This window comes from Gymnogyps californianus, chromosome 7 (assembly GCF_018139145.2).
Source record: "Gymnogyps californianus isolate 813 chromosome 7, ASM1813914v2, whole genome shotgun sequence".
Taxonomy (NCBI): domain Eukaryota; kingdom Metazoa; phylum Chordata; class Aves; order Accipitriformes; family Cathartidae; genus Gymnogyps; species Gymnogyps californianus.
In genome coordinates this window covers 7741132-7762296 of record NC_059477.1, presented here as the reverse complement: position 1 = coordinate 7762296, position 21165 = coordinate 7741132, and the positions used below count along the sequence as shown (strand labels likewise).

The 21165-nt window shown below is 38.6% G+C and overlaps 1 protein-coding gene across 1 annotated transcript; it reads right to left on the bottom strand.

The window, feature by feature from the left end:
• Nucleotides 1-7021: 7021 nt before the first annotated feature.
• Nucleotides 7022-20333, bottom strand: ZC3H15 (zinc finger CCCH-type containing 15). The gene is made up of 10 exons (XM_050900321.1): nucleotides 20139-20333; nucleotides 17667-17768; nucleotides 15159-15270; nucleotides 13269-13421; nucleotides 12082-12173; nucleotides 10815-10997; nucleotides 9971-10117; nucleotides 9698-9802; nucleotides 9334-9460; nucleotides 7022-8602 (listed from the first exon to the last, which is right to left on the bottom strand). The coding sequence occupies exons 1-10, from the start codon at nucleotides 20214-20216 to the stop codon at nucleotides 8409-8411; spliced, it is 1293 nt and encodes a 430-aa protein (XP_050756278.1). The 5' UTR covers nucleotides 20217-20333; the 3' UTR covers nucleotides 7022-8408.
• Nucleotides 20334-21165: the final 832 nt, after the last annotated feature.

Sequence of the window (21165 nt, the reverse complement as noted above, 5' to 3'; positions counted from 1 at the left end):
GTCACCACACCTACCTCCGGAATCAGCACGGCGCCCTTGTCTAACCATGGTGAAGGAGCTTTCAGGAGACAGGCAAGGAGAGACGGGGGTCTCATGTCTTCTGGTGGGAAAGGTCTCAGCAGAGCTTTCTAGAAGGGGATGGGGAGAATTTGCTACTCTAGAGAGTCTAATAGAGCTGGCTTTCTGCTTCTAGAGTGGGAAACGAAAACAGGTGAGAGGAAACATTGAAATCGCAGGCTTTCTTTGCTCTTTCATCTCGCATGGAACATGCGTATTGGGTACAGAAGGTGTTTCTGTATTTCTGCTTCTCCTACCCTACTGAAACGGCTGACCTTGCGTAGCAGCTATGTAGCCCCCTAGATGAAAAAGCTCTAGCTCCCTATGCTAGTTCCTACTGCAGTAGCAGCTCCTTTATAGGCTGAGTCCGTCAGACAGAACTGCACTTTGACCTGCGCTTCTTCCTAATCCACCCTTCTGTTTTTATCCTGCAGAGCTAGTAAATACACAGCAGGCACAGTTAATACAAGAGTGCTAATATTATGCTTGAACAAATAAAGAATAATCTACTATCTCTTCATCACTCTCTTCACCTTTTTTTCCTTCCTTTCCAAAGTAAATTGCTCACTGTATGCCATGGATTTAACTCTGCCTTTTTACATTCATAAAAGATCCTCTAGAACACCCTGCTTTTATGCAGTTCCCCAAGGTGAGGAAGAAATCATTATTTGTCCGTTGTCTTATTCTTTGTTGCATCTAAATTTCTTTCCTAAGAACCTGTCACTGTTTTCATACAATTCTAAGTACTGTCCTTTCTGATGAGACCATCAGCCATAGCAAGTGTGTACAGAACACTTTACTAGAACACATGCACAGTTTTTATTTAGAAAGTGGAAGTGACTATGCCCAGCAGAAATACTTGTGAAACAGTATTCTGCCAGGAGCAGAGAGAAACAGACCACTTCCCTGCAACCAGGATCTATAGGCCCAGAAGACAGGGCTCGCTTTCTAGTAGATTTCCATTTATGGAGAATTTCCAGAAGACGAGGCATTTTCTAGTTTTCTTACATTCTTGTCTGCTTCTGGTTATACAGAAATACCGGAGATCACTGCTTCCTGTTATAGAGACATTGCCATTCCTGTCTTTAGTGCAAACAATCTGCTATTTAGTAAAAGTGTGACAGTTTGTTATGTACAACTTTCTTCCTATTCCCTAGTTTTAGAGAATTTTTCACTGATTTTTTTCTGATGATTTTTTTCATCATGCCTTTTCAAAGTAATCGAATAAAGCTTAAAGAGGAGTCATCTTTGCTTTTTAATTTACTATTCCAGAAATACAATGCCACATCTTGCCTTTAAGCATCTGTCCTCTAGTGCTCCTGTATTACAGTAACACTTCTACGTTCCTGCTAAAAGATTTGGAACAAAACCAAGTTTAAAACGTAAGAAGAATTCCCTGGTTAGCAATAGGAAAAAAATTCTTCAGACTGCTCTATGCTTAGTAATGAGTTCAGACTTTAAGCGTGTTGAAGAATTATACAACAAAATAATGATAGGATGCAGAGCAAGGAGGATTGAAAGGCAATGGAGTGAAGTAGAGCCAAGCTCCTTTCTGTCCAATACTGTGAATATTCTTTTACACTCAAATACAAAAGCACTAAAAGATTGCAGTAAGACAAACTGACACGGAAAAAGATATTTCCCTCCCCCTCTCCCTCAAAAAAGTGTTTCAGGGGTTTGAGCCCAGACATCCTGGGCCTTCATAAAGCAGCTCAGCCATCAGCTCTAGCCTCTTGACTTCAGAAGACAAGTTACCATCTTACAGAATGCCCCAGAGTTCAACCTTGTTCCTCTTCCCCATGCAAAAATCTCCTTTCTCCCAAAACAAAGTAAGAACCCCAACTCACCCTCGCTTTGAAAGCCATTATATTTTGCTCCTCTGTATCCAAGGAATATTGTCCTGTCTGGCATTAATATTAAACCAAAGCATGTCATTATCTACAAAACATTATACTGGTGACTACGTCTTTGCTGGGTTAAAGAATAAACGTTTATGTCAAGGAATGAAGCTAAGGAAAATGATCAATACAGAATCAGGTCTTTAACCATTCCAACAGAGGGTTTGGCCAGGGGGGTGGCGGGGTGGTGTTTGGTGTGGGTTTGTTTTGTTTCAGAAGTTTTTATTGTTTGCTTCTAAGACATTAGCCTGCAATTGCCAGGAGGTTGTTCCAACAGACTCCCAGCTGGGTGCTGCTGGTGAAAGAACTTTTTTTGCATCTATCAAAAAGAAGTCTGCCAGTTAATGCTGACAAGTTATCAGTGATAGAAACTGCAGACACTTCAGTGCTTTGAATAAAGAGCACATTTAAAAGCTTTTTCCCTTTTTGCTATCTTGGGGGAAGATTCCTCGTTCCACTTCTCCCTGCCTCCCCATACGGACAAAGAATGGGCAATTATTTATGTATAGCAAGTACTCTTTAGAACTGTAACTTGGTATTTCTGTGTGGGACATAAAATCTAGAATTGCTATTTCTAGAATACAGACTTTTTGTATTGACAAGACTGAAGAGCTTGTGGTGTAAGGCTGATACTACTGACACAAAGTGTAGTTTTGACACCTACTAGGTTCTTACTCAAGGAAAAGGTTCACAAAGGTGAGACAACAGCACTTAAACTCCTTTTGGTCCCTTATAGTTTATCCCCTTATTTTGATTCTAGTCTGACAGACATTTGAGGAGAGAATATCTTTGCTATGTCCTTTCTGACCAACTTTCCTAATCCTTCTTCTCTCCATTTAATTAACAAAACCCTAGAGTGTTTAGAGCCACATTAGGAGAGCACACTGCCAGGCAATGCTGTGCTTTGCTCCATGCTTGTGGAGGGAGCCCAGAGGGCTAACGCAGCCAGCTGGCTTACACGATGATTACTAAGCTAGTTGATATGGATTAGAGAGGTCAGTCAGAAAAGCCTCCTTTATGTAGTGTTTATACTTGGAAGAGAGAAGACAACAAAAGAAAGTGATGATGAAGAGTGAAAATTAAAGGTTTCTTGACTAGAAACTTTACTGTTACCTGATTTTAAGGAGGCATTAAGTTGCAGCCATAGATTTTTTTTTAAAGTGGAGGTGAATTCATCTTTTCCTTAAGTAGTCTACTGTTCCCAAACCACGACAACTACTTGACATGTCAGACATTACTAAGATTGGTAGAAAACATTGATTGAGAGCTTGCAGTGGATTCGTATTATTATATAGAGACCAAACTACCATGATGTCTTCGATCCAATCTTTACATGCAGCGTTCAGAGCACAAGACTGACAGCCTCAGTATCAGAAGGTAAACCAAGGAATAAAACGGGAATGGAGATGAAACACAAACAGGACAAAAGGTCTCCTAGAATACCAAGCCTGTTAGAATTTAGTAGAGGCCTGAGCAATGTAAGGTTTTAGCTGATTTTCTACAGCTACAAAAGATGCGCTACACCCATATTATATGCTGACAAGACAGTTTCATTCCAACAGAGGTCCAAGGATGCAGCATCCGTAAGAACACATTTCCCTAATGGCTGACTGTACTAAGAATATTGTTTTGCCTTGTGAACCTTCTATAATAATTTGTTCCTCTCTTCCCTTCAGGAATGCTTCTGCTTCTTTCCATGCATTTTTTTTTTTTTTTTAAATGAAAGCTGTGATGCTTTCTTTTCCACTGTATCTTGCTTTAATTTAGGAGTCCATCTCTTTTTTGAAGTCTGATTGGGTATACTTTGGGAACATCTCTTCAGTTTTAAGCCAGACTTGCTCAAATTTATGTCCAAATGTATTACAACACTCTGTAACCATTTTCAATCACAAACGTAAAATAAAGACATCACCTCTGAGGTCTCTTTCACTAAACAAATGCAATGCTGCTATTTTATGATCGAAAGAACTGATTATTTTTGCCATTCATTTCAGTAATGTGCTATGAAGGTCACATATTAGGGCTATAACATCATAAATGAATAAAACATCTGGGCCTTATTGCTAATACCAGCAACAGCCACTCTCTGTAAGAAGACAGAGCATCTATTGAATCGAAAGAACTAAAAGTGACAGACTAAGCCAAGGTCACTTCTAAGCCTCTAATACTAGTGTGAGGGAAAAAGAAAAGGGTGATTGGCAGATATCACTGTAAAAGCACTTACGGTGATCATAGCTACATAAAATACACCCAGTACATGACCTGGAACAAAGACTATTTGCTTCATTAAAGATTTTGCTGATTAAGGCCCATTCATAGCAAAGAATCAAGCACCTTAAGAGAGATAAAGTTTCTAATTTCCTAAAAAAGTTTCTAGCACTAAAATGCATCAAGAGATTTTGTTCTTCACAACTGCAATACATCAACTCCTTTTTTTATACCCACTTTCTAGAGAAAAGGCATCAAGTCAAAGCAAAGGAAGGCGTAGGATATCACTTCCTCGAAGTATTTTTCCCTAGAGATCTAATACGACAAGCTAGTAGGAGTCATGTTCAAAACAAGCTGTAGCAGAGCTGTGGAACTGTTGGGTTTCCAAGAGATGCTAAAAATGTATAGGGATTCAAGGGAGAACCAGGGGACATAGTTGGAAGAGAACGCCATCACAGGCTACATCTAGTAGAGAAAATCTTCTAGATTAAGAATTGTGGGACGTTACGTGTGGCAAGCACTCCTGAGAAGTACCTGGCCTTGTCTTTTTCTTACCTCTTTCTTCCCCACGTGTCTGGGTTTTGGAGTGTGATAAATTGTCTCTTGGTCTGATGCAGTGCGGCTGCTGTTACTTTTTTTTTTGCGGTTCCTCTGGCCTACCCAGATCTCATTTTTCCAATTCTCTTCCTATTCTTATTGATGTTATTCAGGGGGTATTTCTCCTGAGATACTTCAGGTGAATATATATGAGAGATATTTGCATATGAGAGCAATTTCGTTCTCTCAACTTAGGGCTGTAATAGTTCCACTGTGAGGAAAACAAAGATCTAACCTTGTAAGAATTTTAGTCACTTAATCACTCTACAGTTTCAGTAAGTTATTAAAAAGCAGCACATGGAACAAGAATAACAAACACTGCTTATGAAACTTCCAAGTATGTTATTTGCAAGATACATAAGCTTACAAAATATTTAAGCCTGCATTGCTTATTATATTCAGGTAATTTTTAACAAGGGGCATAAACATTGCAAAATAAGTAGAAATCAGCATTCACTATGTCTGAGACATACTTTTTTTGACATTTGTTATTCTAAAGAACTGTGAAAGAAAATATTCATGAAAATATACTGATTTGTATGTGTAAGTTCTTTCTGTACAATCTATTTACCAAATGAACACAATCTATTATAACAGTACTGAATTGCCAAGAAAAGTACCACTGCTTCATCCAAAGTTTATCAATAGTAAAACCTCCCCTTGATAAAAAGCAGTTGGGGAGGGCTGTCCATTAAGAAATGGCAACATTTCTGTTACAAACAACTATGTAATATTCTCACACAGTACTCATTTAAGTTATGAGAAAAACAAGATGATGCAAGCAGTGGTGCAGGCTGCAAGGGACAGGAATGAAGCTTATTGCAGAGGCGTTTCTTCCCTGGCTTATAATCCTTTCCAGCCTGACCTCGACCCAGTAAGTGTCTCGGACCAAGCCTTCCTGCTCCTGTAACAGTGAAATACTGTATTTTTGACCCATACAAACTGGATAGTTACTGAAGTGAAGGTACTGCTATTTTAGGATTCAGATCATATCGCATTTTTCCATCAGTGACTCATTCACTTTACATCAGATGAATTTCAGGAAGCTTGCACCAATAGGAACAACTCAGTGGTAAGTCACATTCAGGTGGACTCCATTCTATCACAGTGCTCGCTTCCAAAATATTAATAATTCATCTACCCTAAGTAAGGCCTTTGCATTCATTTTTAATTGAGCATTTATTGACTGAAACTCCATCAGCTGCAAATTGAGGCTTCTTTAACTCACAAGATTAAGAACTTTTAACAGGTTATATTCAAGCCTATCTTCAAGCAGAAGGAACAAGTAGCAGCATATTGCTACTAATCCTTAAAAGTATGCCTGAATGCTACACGAACAAAGACTTCTTTAGAAGCAGACGCCCTGCTTTCATGGTTAGAAATCTAGACAGACCAACCAAGCCAAGAGCCTAGAACAAGTCCAGTCAGGAGAAGTGCCAGAATAAGTTGAGAGGAAAGGGTGAAAACCAAAAAGGGATAGCGAACTATTGTTTCCTGACCACATGAAGTAATCTGTCAATAACTACTGCCTATGAAAAGAAGTTTTTCTTCAACTAACTTACAGATATTCAACATATTTAAATACTATGCAACGTGACTGTCCTAATGTTTAAATGACGCATGCACAAAGGAGTTACGCACCACAGCTGAGCCCTTTAGACCTGAAAGAGCGCACATGCACTCTCTACCCATCTCAGTATTTTATTAGCTGAAATTAGTATGAGTTACCCTGTCATTCCTCCACTGTAAAATGCAAATAATTAACAACATGTACACAATTGTGGCAAAGATTCAACCTATTTAGATTAGTGAAACAGATCAGTATTATAAAAGTCAGTATTATGTACAGTATACCAGCCTCTAAGACACAAAATATAGATAGCCATTTTCATCCTTGATAATGATTAAATTACTTTTATTCCCACTTAAAATATACAACTTTGAAAAATTATGCATCATACATTCAAATATGAATTGCATTCTTAAGTGTCCTGATATCCAGGTATCCTATTGCTGGCCAGTATAATACAATAATCTGTCAACACTGTTTATTTACAGCCATGGGAGAAAAATCTCCATAAATAAATATTTATATCTGATATTGCAGCTTTTCCTTAAACACTTACATTTAGAAGTCAATTTCAGTAGGCCTTTCTGCCAAAGACTGCTTCTTGTTCCTATAGGAGAAAACAAATTCCACAAAGATCCCAAAAAGGACAAAAAAAAGTCTAAGTCAGCTATTTTAGAAATAGCATTTGAGATACAAGAGTCAATTTAGCAGTGTCAAAAATAACCATTAAGGCTAATATTACCACCCAAAAGCAGTTTGAGAAAGCTCACTAACAATGCCACAAATCTTAATGGTTTTTAAGTAGTAATTTAAAAGCTTTAGAAAAATCGATACAAACAGTATCATTAGTACGACAATACTGTTGCAGATACTATTAGTAGTATGGCTAGGAGGCATAACCTACAGCCCCCTTGAAAAAGCACCACTACGGAGAAATCTTTATGGCAGGGATTCAGTGAATTTTAAAAGGACACATTGACTTCATTTGAGCCTGACAGTAAGTGCCGCCTGCAGGGTATGCAGTGCAGGGTACAACACTGCTCCGCTTTGAGGCAACTTACTACTGCATAACTTTGTGTTATTTCTAGAACACCAAAGATATGACAGGCATTTTTTAGACTGTAACATCCCTGCTCTGCAGAGCTTAAAGTCTTCGCTAATACACAAAACATAGTGGGGAAAGAATGAGACTCAAATAGCAATGAGTGACTGATAGCATGTATTAAATCAGTTAACAGATGGGTAGGAGATAAGAACAGTAGGGGAAGAGAGTCAGCTGCTGAATTTTACACTGCATGAAGCGCAGACAAAAAAAGTTGTAATTGCAGTTAGCCCTAATTTAACTGAAGCCAACATCATCACTTCTGTATCAAGACTGGAGAGAAAAATGTTTATCACTGTATTAGAAAATGAAGTTATTAACAGTTTGGTATGATATCCTAACTTAACAGAGAAAAATCAACACAGGTATTTTAAATTTGATAGTTTTTATTTACAGTTTTGTTGGCAAAAGGCGGTGGGAAAGTTTAAAACATTTTAAACAGAGGGCACCATATTGTACTGTGTGATGTATCAGTTCACAATCTTCAGTATCCAGCTGATCAAATAAAGCTAATCACCACTTCAAGAAGCATAATCTGCATCAGCTCCATTAGAGTATACTGCCTGAAAACACTTCAGGCAGTTTCTAAATCAATCCAATCACTAATAAAAATGCAGTTCTGGTGAAGAATGTATACTTTGATTTTTATACTGTACCTGGTATCAAACTGCCCACTTACACTTGCATACTGGCAAAGCAGTTACACTTCCTACTTTTAGTTGAAAGTTATAATCTCATTTTCCGCAAATTCAGCTGTCATGTAATTCTGAACTACTCTGAATATTTTACTGTGAGCATAGTCAAGATTGGAGTAGATGAGATTGAAGGAAAGTATTCCTGGTATATAACGTGCCCATCAGAATCAGCTGGGTAACCATAACATCCTGTTTAAGAACTCTAGTCATAAAGGAGAAAAAAAACGTAGTCAGTTTTCACTTTGTCACATATATTTAACTCCTCACTTGAGCTTTTTAATTCATTCTTCTAAATCGAGAGTGTTTAGTTCTTCTTCTAGTTCATCCAAGTCCTCTCCAGTGAAAAGATTTTCATCAACTGGAACTGCATCAATTACTCCATTTTCCAGCTCCCCATCTCCATCATTATCTTCCTCTAAATCATTTTGCTCACTGCTGTTTATATCACCACCAGAAGCTTCACTTAATTTATTATCTGAAAATAAAAATAATTCTTACACATTTCAGTGTCACAAGTTTCTTATCACTAATTCACAGTCCTACTAAACAGGCTTTAAAGTTTTGAAACTATAAAGAAGTTACTTTATCCAAAATGTATGTAGACTTATATTGGTTAAATTGCATGTACCTGATTAATACGCAGGTTTGGATCATCAATTATTAAAACAGGTTGAAAAAGAGTAACTCAAACTCCCAACTCCTCCAACTTCTATTTTCATAACTGAGTCAAACTTAATGAGCTGCTCCTATTCAATGTCTGCACTTGAAAGAATCAGGGTCTTAAAGATCAGGGTATGCATTCCACAAGCGCACCAAGATCAAGACTTTGCTCTAAGAAATTACAAGCTAACTTAAGCTAGCTAGAAAATATGAAGAAAAGCTTGGATTTTTGTTGATATTATTCATCCAATTATTTACTAAATCTGAAAAAAGGGGAAACTGCTAAAACAAACATCTTAAGGATTTACTTGAAGTGGCCATAAACACTACCTTCTATTTAAACTTGAATTTAAGGAAATAAGTGCATAACATTTACTACAAGCTTTTTCTTTAGTAACTACATGTATCATTGATAGTAATTTCACTCCCCCGCCCTTTTTAAACAAATACTTCTTTTCAGCAGATCAATAATTCATTTCTATCTACCTTTTGGGAAGCTCTTAACAATTCAATCCTGTATTAGTGATGCCTAAATCATGAACTTACCATCTTTTTCTGTTGAACCGTATGTGCTGAATCGCTCAGGGCTAGCCACAGTAATACCAGTCTCATCGACAGCCTTTGGGACATACAGGTTCAAATCTACATCATTTATGCACACAGGGTCTTCCATCTGAAAAATAAAACAAGACACTCTGCATGAATTACTTTCCTCAAGAATTCTAATTTCTACAGAATTTCTACAAAATTTTTTTTCATCTTCCTTTTGACACCAAAATTTTAACAAAATATACTCTGTAGCGGTGTTAAAGAACCAAGCTTATTAATTGCACTGCAAGAGCTCTCAAATTAAAAGTTTTCAAACTTGAATATAACTTGAAATTTTATTCGAGTTAATACTGTTCTTTACCTCATCATCTTCTCCCGTTCCTTGAATATAATGGGTGTCATCTGCTTCTTCATCATCTGCATCAACCAACTCTGGTCGGAACTCAAATACTTCACGTCCACTAATCTATTCACAAAAAAAGAAATCTTAATTTATCACTTCATAGAATTTATACTGCTGGGAAAAAAAAAAAAGACAAAAAAGAAAAAGCAAAGCAATTCCAAGCCAGCTACCTTATTACAAAAACTTATTTACTCTTTCTTCTTACATTAAGAATTGGACTGTAGAACATACCACCAATGCTTTGCCAGCTTTAAAATCTGCTTTCCTCCTCTCCATATCTTGCTCAGCCTTATCAATTTTTTCTTGTCTTTTTCTTCTCTTCCATGCAATAAAACACTCTAGAGTAATTTTGGTAACGTTTGGTCCTAAGGCAGCACGCTGTCAAGTAAAGAGACTGATTAATGCTAGAAACTGTTTCCAAAGGCTATAACAAATTAGAGATTTAATTACTCTTTTCCAGAAACTAATTGAAAACATTTATTTCCAATTCCTTCTGCACTCTCACCACTGTTACACATGCACCACCAACTTAAAGTTTGACTCAACACATGATTTTCCAGTTAGTGAGATGAGTCGACATTAAAGTTAACATGAAAAGTGGAGGAGGAAAGAAACCAACGATAACAGCTCAGGTTCTCCTCAAATTGACACTGCCAGGCAATGGTGACAGAAATAAGCAAAACAGCAACGTAACGCCTTCAGAAGGCCCCCTTCTCTTGGTCTTGCTTCCTCATTACAGAGTTATGCAAGAACTAAGGAGGCAGGAGCTGGGGATGAGAAAGGCCCATAGAAGCAGTTGTAATAGATAAAGGAAAAATAGCAGTAAGAAACAGAAGCCTCCTAAAAAAGGATTAGCAACACCTGCAGTAAGTATGCACCTATAGCTTAATCTATTCACTAGGTAATAGTTTCTAAACAAAAACATGAATCAAACACTACACATCCTTCACCCTAGCTCATACAGCTATAAAAACATTTCATTCTTTTTAATTATGAAGTAAGAAGTTATTTACAATTGTCTCTTCAGAGTAACAAAACCAAATACCACCAGAAGGTACCTGTCTGACAACTTTACCTCTTTTTCTATTAGATCTTCTAAAGAAATTTCATCTTGCTTTTCCTCCTTCTTTTTGTCTTTTTTTAATACAAAACCTGGAGGGAGAGCATGGCGATACATGCAGTTGTCTCCTCCACCTGGACAGACCCAAAACCATCCATATTTGTTGTTTTCAATAGCATCAAGGAAATATTTGCAGACCTGTATAAAACAAAGGTTGTTAGCACTGCATTCTCTTTTCATCCCCAGCAATTTGCACTATATGTATAGCTACTACATGTCAGAAGTACAGTAATTCAAAGCCAGTTGTGCTCAAAACTGAAAAAACATGTGAAATGCATTCCTACTAAAGAAGTAGACAAAAGAAGTGCAACTAATTATCTACAACTCATGTAGGCAACAGCTTTTTCCCCTTAATAGAATCCCAATTTAAAAAGACAGGATGACTCCGAAGACTGGCAACTATGTACTACTGTAAACCCAGCAGCACATGTAAAAGCATGCTGACAGTCTTTCTCTTCCTGCTTACCAGCATCAGTGTAGTTTTAAGCAAAATAAATTCAATCTGCCTCAGATGTTGAACCTTCCAGCTCATGATCCTGAGGTGAAGATGCCATTCTGGGACTTTTAACAATTCATAGTTCACACTTAGCCACATCAAAGTTTAACTTTTGCATATTTAAGCAGTATCAGTAGAATATTTAATTATTTAGTATTGAAAACAAGGTGAAATAATTCTGAAGAATGAAAAAAGGATTAAGATATTACACCATTTAGTGCACAAACTAAAGAATATTCTTGAAGTTAGAGGTCAGGAACTACAAATGACTCTCAATTAGTAAAATCCAGCTTACAGGAGAAAATTTAAACTTATATGCTTATATGCCACACAGTACATAAATAAGCCAATATATATGGCAGTCGCTGGAATGAGATGACAGACCTCACTAATCACAATACTTGAATCTTCTAAGCAAGTAGGATGCATTAGATATATTACTGATTCCTTTAGCATTTCTATTTTGAAAGCACTTCATCTACTATCCATTTGTATTTTACATGAGAAAATACCTTATGATGACTGAAAGAGCTTTGGGGTGGTTTTTTTTGTTTGTTTTTTTTAAATACATTATTAGAAATACTATCAGCCCAACTGTATACTCAGAATATTGTCATAATATTCCATTCAAAATATTCAGATAACAATAAACATATCTAATACCAGTCTGCAGTTAATTCTCTCTACTACAGCTCAATTAAAAAAAAAAAAAAAAAAAAGACATACTATTTGAGTTTTGGGTTTTTTCTTTTCCGCCTCACCATGCTTCTTGTTCACCACTTCTTCCAGCTTCTTCTCATCCCAGTTATCCATTGTATCTAGAAAAAGACAACAAATGGTGTCACAAAAATTCCAAATACTAAACAATGCTGTCAAGTTGCTTTCCTCCCTAGTAACAGTTTTAATATGCAATATTTACATTTTAGTTAGTTTATAGACTGGAAAATAAATTCAGGCTCTTATAATAACATTTTCAAACTCTCCTATGCTGCTCACAAGACAATTTCCTCAAAAGCCTTCAAAAGTTATATTTTGACATGCATAAAGTATGTTTCAGTTAAAGACTAAGAACATGTGTCATTCCATCTGTACACTACAAGGGAAAAGAAAAGGAAGATGACTGAATAAAAGAGAAGGTTGGAGGCTAATGTCCAGAAATATAGATAATATAACTGGAGGTTCAAAAGAGATAATACCAAATTTTTTGTGTTAAAGTTAAAAGAAGGTTCCATCAAAAGAAGCAAGATCACCTATGGTAACAGTAGTAGTGAATCTATGGGATCCTATCATATTCATTTAGGACAACAGAGGCTAAAATTCAAATAAAGACCGAGACATGATGAATTGTGGAAAAACAAAAGAAATTGTTTTGACTATAGAATCTCTAACCCCTGCTAAGTAAAAGTAAAATCCAGAGTACTTCACTAAGAAATGATTTGGGGAAAGGAGATCAAGTCACAGAAAAAATTCCGAAGTATCCTATTCTAGAACTGTGCACGTTTGGGCAAACACTAGTAATAGTTCTGGAAGGCAACTATGGCTGCTCATTACACTTCCTCGTTTTGCAATTTGGTTTTATAGAACTTAGAAGAAACTAGCAACTGTAAGAAAGACCAAATACTGTACAACTTGCTACTTGTATGACATAATACATTACACAGCAGAATTTAAAAACCACCATCCAATATCACGACGTCATCCTTTTTCTAAATAAGATCTAAAGAATACTTGTGAGCATGTTTTTTAAAGCAAGTTTCACTCTTGTTCATAATTTTGAACATAGTGGTGTGGGTTGCCTTGGTCATTGACCAGGCTCTTCAGGATCATAACCACAACACAAGACGACTCTTAATCTTAAAAATCCAGTGTCAGGATCAGAATAGCTTAGTAGTAATCTTCTAGAAGTATTATACCTTTTTCAAGGTCTTCATCTCTTGCATCAATGTAGACACTTCGTTTTTCACCCTTCCTTTCCAAAGACAAATCATGAGAAAACTTGCACTTGTCTCCTTTAGTGCATTGTCCTTGCTTGAAGAAAGCACAAACTACAGATTTGGGGTCAGCACCTGAGTGAAGAAATAATACTGTTTTTAAGCAAAAGCTGTATATTAAAAGTTCTGAGAACAATGTCTAGGATCATACAATCTTTAGGATCTGTAGAGAATAAAAACACATTTTTAAAAATGAAAGCTATTTAATGTGAACTTCATCACAAGTAAATACTTCATGTCCTGAACGTGTCATATTTACTTTGTATAGCATGATATTTGCATTAAGTATCAAAGCTAGCACTTGACTATTTAAAGAAATATGGATAGCAGTGTGCCTGAGCAAATTATTCATTCATATAATACATATGAGATATCACTCTGTACAACTTCTTCCCTATACAATAAGCTATTATTGCCTCTAATACACAGTAAAGCATCTTCTGGATGTCAGCCTTCCCTTAATAGATCAACAACACACCAGAATAACTTATAATAATCTAACCTGCACTCATTCAGATCGCTTTCTTTAATAATAGAAATAAGATGGCTGCTCATAGCCCCCAAAATAAGCAACCACTGTAATAGTATGAACTATTCAATCAACCTAACTACAGTTTAAGTAAATATCATCCCACGAAAGGAATTATTTGACCATTAGGAGGTGAGAAAAGAAATGAAAACAGGTAGAAGTGTATTTAGAGACACGACTAAATCAGAAATACTTTACTTGTAATATGTACTTGCTCATGTAACATTTTAAGCTCGAGTTTTTCACTTACTGATTTTACACTTGGTGCAAGTCACCAGTGACTAGGGTATGTACAGCAACACCTGCTTAAAGTCTTAACTAAAAAACTAGTTTTTAAATACTGAGCGGATCCCTAAAAGAACTTCAGGTAATATAGCTCTCCTTCCTGGCAATCTCAATAGAAAGCCAAAGCTTTAATTAGGACAATATTAGTCTTCTGAAATAACTTTAACTCAAGAGCGACTTTATTTGGAGAAAGCTGACCACTGCAGATCAAACAGAAAATTGGCCTTTGTTGCCGCTAAATGCCGCAATGAACAAATACCAGGTTTGCTTTAGAGACATACATGGAAATCACACTTGTTCACTCAAAAATTATTGCGCATAATTTCATTAGTTCCAGAAGATTAATAAAGCAAAGAGTTGATAACGTTTAGTTCACTCCTAAAAGTATCATTTTTTTTTTTCTCCCACATGGCAGCCAATTTTAGAGTTTCCTAGAAGTATCAAACACTCTTAAACTTACATTTCATCACAAAACTAGTTTGTTCAATAACTGAGTTCAAGTAAGACTATACTTCCGAAACCAAGTCCTACTGTTATTTGTGAGGTGGGACAGAAGTAATTGGAAAATTTCTACTGTTCTGATTTGAATACAAGTTTTCTGTGAAGACAATAGTTATCATATTATATTCCTTGTAATACCTGGATGTTCACGGTTCCCTGGGGAGATAGGCTGCTTTAAACAAATACCATCACACACACAAAAAAATAATGCCACTCATCCAGAAGCATCTAATTAATGAATCTGAATACAGCAAAGTATCTATAGCTGCCGTGTCAATATCAATGTAGCTTTTGATATTCTAATGATCTACTAACCCCAGATGACTTCCCAAAAAAATGTCAAATCATTACTGACAAACTACTTGGTACACTAGATAGAGAAGGAGACAGACATATCTACTTTATTAACAAATGAACTGGAATTTTAAAGGGTTATTTTACCTGAAGTAGATATATGAATAACAGAACATAAGTGAAGAGAATTTAGTTACTCGTACCTTTGCTAATTTTCTGTGCAGCAACCACAGGCTTGAAGAGTTCATTTAATTCTTGTAATTCTTTTTTCTTATCTTCTTTTTTTAATTTCTTCTCACTTTCTGTTTGAGCAGCCTATGACGACCCCAAATTTGAAGTTATTAATATAAAATTAGAATGGCATTACTCACTTCACATGAACTGTACATTAAAATAGTAAATCATTCTAAATTAGTTTATAAGGGGAGGAGGGAAAGAAGCTGTGATTTCTGAATTTCTCAGAATTCCTGCCCTTGCATGCATGGCCAGTGCCATCTAGCGGTACTGACCTTGCAAACAGAAGAGATTTCAAATGCAATTTGTCACAGATGTGAGATGCTGGTAGGTACCATTAGATGACAGTTACCTCTATTCCACCTTTACAGGCTAGGAAATCAAGTGAAAGATATCGAGACTAGGAGAAGAAAAGTTAGTTGCTCTTTTGTGATACACTAGCAGTGCAACTATTCAATGCAGTTACTTCAAGATCTGTGCAAAAAGCTTCTCTATCTTTAGTCCCTTACATGCTGCTTTGCTCTTTCTCTTCATGTATACAGGTAGCAATTCCAGGAAATCTGTCCGTAGAGTTTGGAACTGCTTTTAGAACACTATTTGTCTGAATTTATATCAATTCAACTTATCAATGAAACATTGATATCCAGTGGTTTATACGACAAGAACACTTATTTTATAGATACTAGGGGCCAAGGACTGAAAAACAACCTCACCTAGGAAAGCAAAAGGTTGTATATAAGAAAAAAAAACCTGACTCTGCCGTACCCTTTTTGGATAAGCCAGAAAAGGCCTGTGTCTATACCAGATTAGTAGAGAGGGATGAAGACAGATGAAAGAGGACACAGGAGAAACATTATTAGATGATTTGACCCTTATCCTTAAGGGAAGCTAGTGAGACTAACATCACTATACAAATACGTGGGGTACTTTATTGGTAAAATACAGTGTAATGTTAAAAAGGAGCTTTGTTCTTATGGTGAATTTGGCAAAAAACGCCAAACTGTTTTAAAAGGGAATTGATTAGTTTGGTCAGTTTTCATACTGGAAGTTCACAAATCCTATTTTATATAACACGCAGACCCACATATGTCAACTCCAAAAAGCAGTACTTTAAGAATGCTTTTGTTTCACCCCAGGGTTCTAAAAGCATGAAGATGAAGCTTGCCCTTTTTTTTTAAAAACAAAACAAAAAAACCCCCTTGACAGCATTTCCATTTGTATCTCAGGACACAAGAAAAATTGCTTTAAAGCGTTCTTTCTTTTTCACAATAACCCTACCTGAAAACTATTTTACAAGGTAAGAAAGGTATAATCAGGTCTAAAAATCAGCTTCCGACATCCATCAGTCAATAGCTACAAGCATTTGAGAAACAAGTTTTTTTTAGGTTGGCTAATTTACATACTGGTATTCCTATACATGCTACAGATTCTGGGATTTCATATAGAAATTTCAGAAGGACTCTTTGAGTAACCCCAATGTTTTTGAAGTGACATCAATTAGTCCTTTCCACTACAAGAAATTATTAGATCTAATAACCCCAATATCAACTTTACTTTTAAAGTTGTATTTGACATTTGTTAGTTCATCCTTATGCTATGTAAGGAATTTAACAAGTTATGACATCATGAATTTAGCTGACGCAAATGTAATTGTTCTACAGGCTTATTCATAGAACAGGAAGCTGCGTAAATACTTAACAACTAGCTTCCCTAGCACTGCAGGAATAAGAGACCTGGCTCACTTCCATTACAATAATATTTTCATGAAATCCGTGCTTTATGATTAAGTATAATCTAAACATTGTGTCTCAGCCACATCACATTTTACTTCATCATACAAAAGAAGAGCAGAGTAGTAGACAGCGGCTCAAAATTTGATTTTCTTTGACCAGTTCACAAAATAGATGCAGACTTGTCAGACTTGTTTCCACTTTAAATTATAATAAATACTTCCATAAGTAGAACAAGCACATATGGTCTTATACTTTTTCTAATCTTCCCCTAATTCCAGTTTTAGTATTAGTAACAGGTATTCTTATTTTTAACTGTTCACTATTTCTTAGATAAGGTGGGAATTAAAGACAAAAAAAGAGAAAGAATGTACAACTGTACTTTGCTGATAGCCAGTTTCTACAATTTTACTTCAGGTATATGTTAAACTTAATTATGTTACTATTAGAATACTATGTAAACAAAACCCCCACTCTTAGTTCAGTTTGGGGGTTTTTGGTTGTGGGTTTGTTTTTTTTTTTAAAAACCAACAAAACCCCATACTCCGTACTACCTTTACACAGGTACATAATTCTCAGCTAGACAAGCTTTGCAAGAAGACTATTAGTTAAATCTGTGCTAGTGACAATACATTAGGCAAGTAACATCTCAATTTTTTTCTGCTTCAGTATTACATGACAATCTATGTGTATAGTGAAAGATGATTTGACTATACAGTGGGAAAACACTACAGAATAAATGCTTACCTGACGTGGATTTTGCTGACCAAATTTAACCTGGTGAGTCACAGCCTTGATAAATTTCTGTTGTTTTGCACCTTTTTTATTCTTCAGGCCAAACGTTTTGTCCTAAATCAAGAGATAAATACAGCCACGTTAATTGAAACAAGTTTAAGTTGTTACGAAAAAAAACCACTTGCCACTTCCCTCAGGTTTTCAGTTAAACACAGACTATTTCCTCTAGCAACACAAGCAATCTAAGAAACAGTATGGACAATATTTAGACCACTCGCATCATCTTTAAGATCTGCTTTTCAAAAGAATCTACTAAATGCTGCTTTTGTGCAAGATATCGCTTTTATGACCAGATCTACCCGTGTCCAAGTATTAGTGTGAACGTATACACACAGTGTTTTCAGGCCCCTCAAGACAAAAGATGTTTTTGGTGACTACCCGAGTAACATCTAAGGAAAATATGAAGACTGAATAGCCATAAATGCTGCTTTTTTCCTATCTACCTGAAATCACTTATTACTTTCATCTTCAAGTATTCATATAGAAATGTTATATATTTGTTATGCAGATGAATATTGCCACATTTAACATATTACTTTTTATTTTCAAGTATTTTAAGCTTTTCATTTTCTAACTGTACTAATTTGAAGATAAGTCATTCCCCTATGTCAAGTCCAGACAGCTGTTTGTACTTCCTAAACTCCACTGCAAGAAGTTTCTGTTTACTGCCTGAACCAATTCTTCCTCTACATCTCCAGTTCTATTGTTAGATGAGTTTCTATACCAAACCTATTAAAAATTTCATAAAAAAGCTCATTTTCACATGAGTATCTGAAGCAGAAATTATTTTTTGTAACTGAAATACTTACATTAAAAACCTATCTATGCCTTTGATTTGATACCAACATTTTTTTCCTTCCAGGAACAAGTAACAGATGTTCATCCAGTGGTAATACCTCAGTTCAAACATGCTTTTGGAAACCCTAACAATCCAAAACTATATTATAAAAGAATTATAGAATAAACAGTTCCAAATTTCCAGAGTCACCCTGTTTTCATTCACAGTGTATCCCCTATCAACAGCAGCTAGTCCTCTGTTACTTTATGCTAATTTGAAGAGTCTGTAATTTGTCAAAATAACTAGTTGGGAAAGACAATAGATCATTCACACACTTGATTTCCGTGACAAATGCCACATGGAATATATAATCCCTGTGTATTTGAATTATGTAATAAGTTATTGTTAATAATCAATGCAAAGTTTACCCCCTTCAGCTGCAATTTTTGTAATAAAAAGCAGAATTTTCCTATGCAGCCGGATTCAGCAAGAACATCAGAAACACTGAAGCCAGAGAGTGAGAACAACCACTCTAACCTAACGTTTCCAAGGAATATAGAAACAATATTATGCAGTGCTAAATTTAAGAGCATTTGCATTACATGGATATTCTGCCTCAACAGCTGAGCACCTACTATCTTTCATGCCAACAGATGCAGGCAAACATTTTATTTTCTATAACTGCTCTCTCCTTGTACTCTCAACATAGCTTTTTTTTATATAGTGGAAGATTTGCATGACTATCCTAATAACTAACACATACCCCTCTAACAGTTTTTTTTAAAACCTGGTTTTACCATGGATTTGAACATTAGAAGTTTAAACAGAATATGAGATATTACGGATTAATCTTCCAATTACTTTGCATTCAACTTCTATTAAAGATTTACTGAACTGTTATTCCAGGAAATGCCTCCTCAGCCACACAGGTCAAATTGTATCAAAAAAAACCCCAAAACAAACCACACACGTGTTTTAAACCGAGTGAGAAACGCAAGCCTACACCTCAGAGAGCCGGACTCAGAAAACACAGGAACACATAGAACATAAAGATGGAGAAGGGAAAGGGCGAGAAAGAAAAAAAGGAAGCGCACTCTTGTCAGATCACCTTCAGTCCAAAGACATCTCTGGCCTGAAAATGTCCAGGCTGAAAACCCAAAACCCAGTCCAAGAAGCGCAGCGGCCACCAGCACAACTCAAGGGGCGACGGTCAGTGATTTGACAGATCTGGGCAGCGCTGGGGCCGCGAAGGGAACCAGCATCCCCCGGAACGCTGCTTCTGGGCTAGGCTGCCGCACCGAGCAGGTGTGCGTGCGCGCGCATACCCCTCCGCGCACACAAAGTTTTTCGCTTTATGACCATTTCCTTGGCCGCTTCAGCTGAAGAGGCGGCCTGCGGGCCTGGCTGCCCGCGGGCCATGACGGCGGGCTTTCGGGGAGGCCGGCTGCCGCCGGCAGCAGCGTCCATGTCCTCGCAGCCGGGGGGGTCGGCAGAGGGGGGCGCAGGGAGAGAGCTGCCCGCCTCCGAAGGGAAACGGCAGGAAGCGGCAGGCCCCAGCAGGGGCAGGGAGAGGGCCGCGGGGGGAGAGCGGCCCGCCCGGTGTCGGCCGCGGCCCCCTGGGCCCGGCGCGGCCCTGCTCGCCTCACCTCGATGATCTTCTCCTTCTTCTTCTGGTCCGCCTTCTTGCTGCCCCCCGCCGGCTGCTGCTGCTTCTTGGGGGGCATGGCGGGGAGGGCGGAGCGGCCTCAGCTCTCGCTCGGGGGCTCTCAGGGCCGCGGGGAGGGCAGGGCGGGGCGGAGCGGGACAGGACGGGACGGGACGGGACGGGACAGCGCCGCCGCCGCCGCCGGGGATCCCGCTCGCAACGCCGGCGGCCGCGGGGTACGCTGGGAAGGCAGCGCCGGGCGCGCCGCGCGCTGGAAGCTGGGCAGCGCGCGAGGGCCTGATTGTCTCCCGGCAGGCAGCGCGCGGCGGGGCGACGGCCGGGCGCTCCGCCTGACGTCACGGAGGGGCGGGGCCCACGCCACCTAGGGTGCCCCGCCCCGCGGCGGGCGGCTCCTCCCCGCGGGCGGCGGGGCCGGGCGGTGCCGTACCCCGGTCGTAGGGGGCCGGGCCGGGCCTGGGGCCGGCGGCGGGCCGTGCTCTGTGGAGGCTCTCCCTGTGGAGACTGGAGGCGCTCCCCCGCCCGGCGTACGGTAGCGCTGGGGAGGCGGCCGTTGGCAGTAACGGGCGCGGACCCCCCCTCGCGCCTTCTGCAGGGGTCGTGCCTCGCCGGCCGAGGAAATGATTGAGCGAGGGGGGATGGCGGTCACCGAGGGCGCTCCCCGGCCGAATCCCTGTCCAGCACCGGGCAAGCCGCCTTTTGGTGGTCAGGGCGTGGTTCCCCAGTGGGAACGGTGGCCGGTTCCCCTCACGAGCGGTGGCTGGGTGGAGGTGCGCTTACCGCCACCGCCTTCAGAGGCAGCGACCTGCCAGCGCGCAGCGTGTTGAACTTGCTGCCATGAAGAGCCTGAACCCAGCTGAACACCGGCATTCCTTCTAGGCAGCCTGCTCTTACCTCTGCCGGCTCCAAGGCTTCAAGGGAGCAATCCGGAAAGCAGCAAGAAGTTTAAGTACTGCTTAAACGGATGCAGAATGGCGGTTGGGCACACATTGGCGTTACCTGCAGAGGTG

Excerpts from the sequence above, each read along its gene's own strand:
- ZC3H15 (XM_050900321.1), bottom strand. The coding sequence starts at position 20,216 with ATGCCCCCCAAGAAGCAGCAGCAGCCGGCGGGGGGCAGCAAGAAGGCG. Across the intron at positions 10,998-12,081 it reads AAAAACCCAAAACTCAAATA|GTCTGCAAATATTTCCTTGA; the intron begins GTATGTCTTTTT and ends TGTTTTATACAG. Across the intron at positions 9,461-9,697 it reads GAACGGGAGAAGATGATGAG|ATGGAAGACCCTGTGTGCAT; the intron begins GTAAAGAACAGT and ends TTTATTTTTCAG.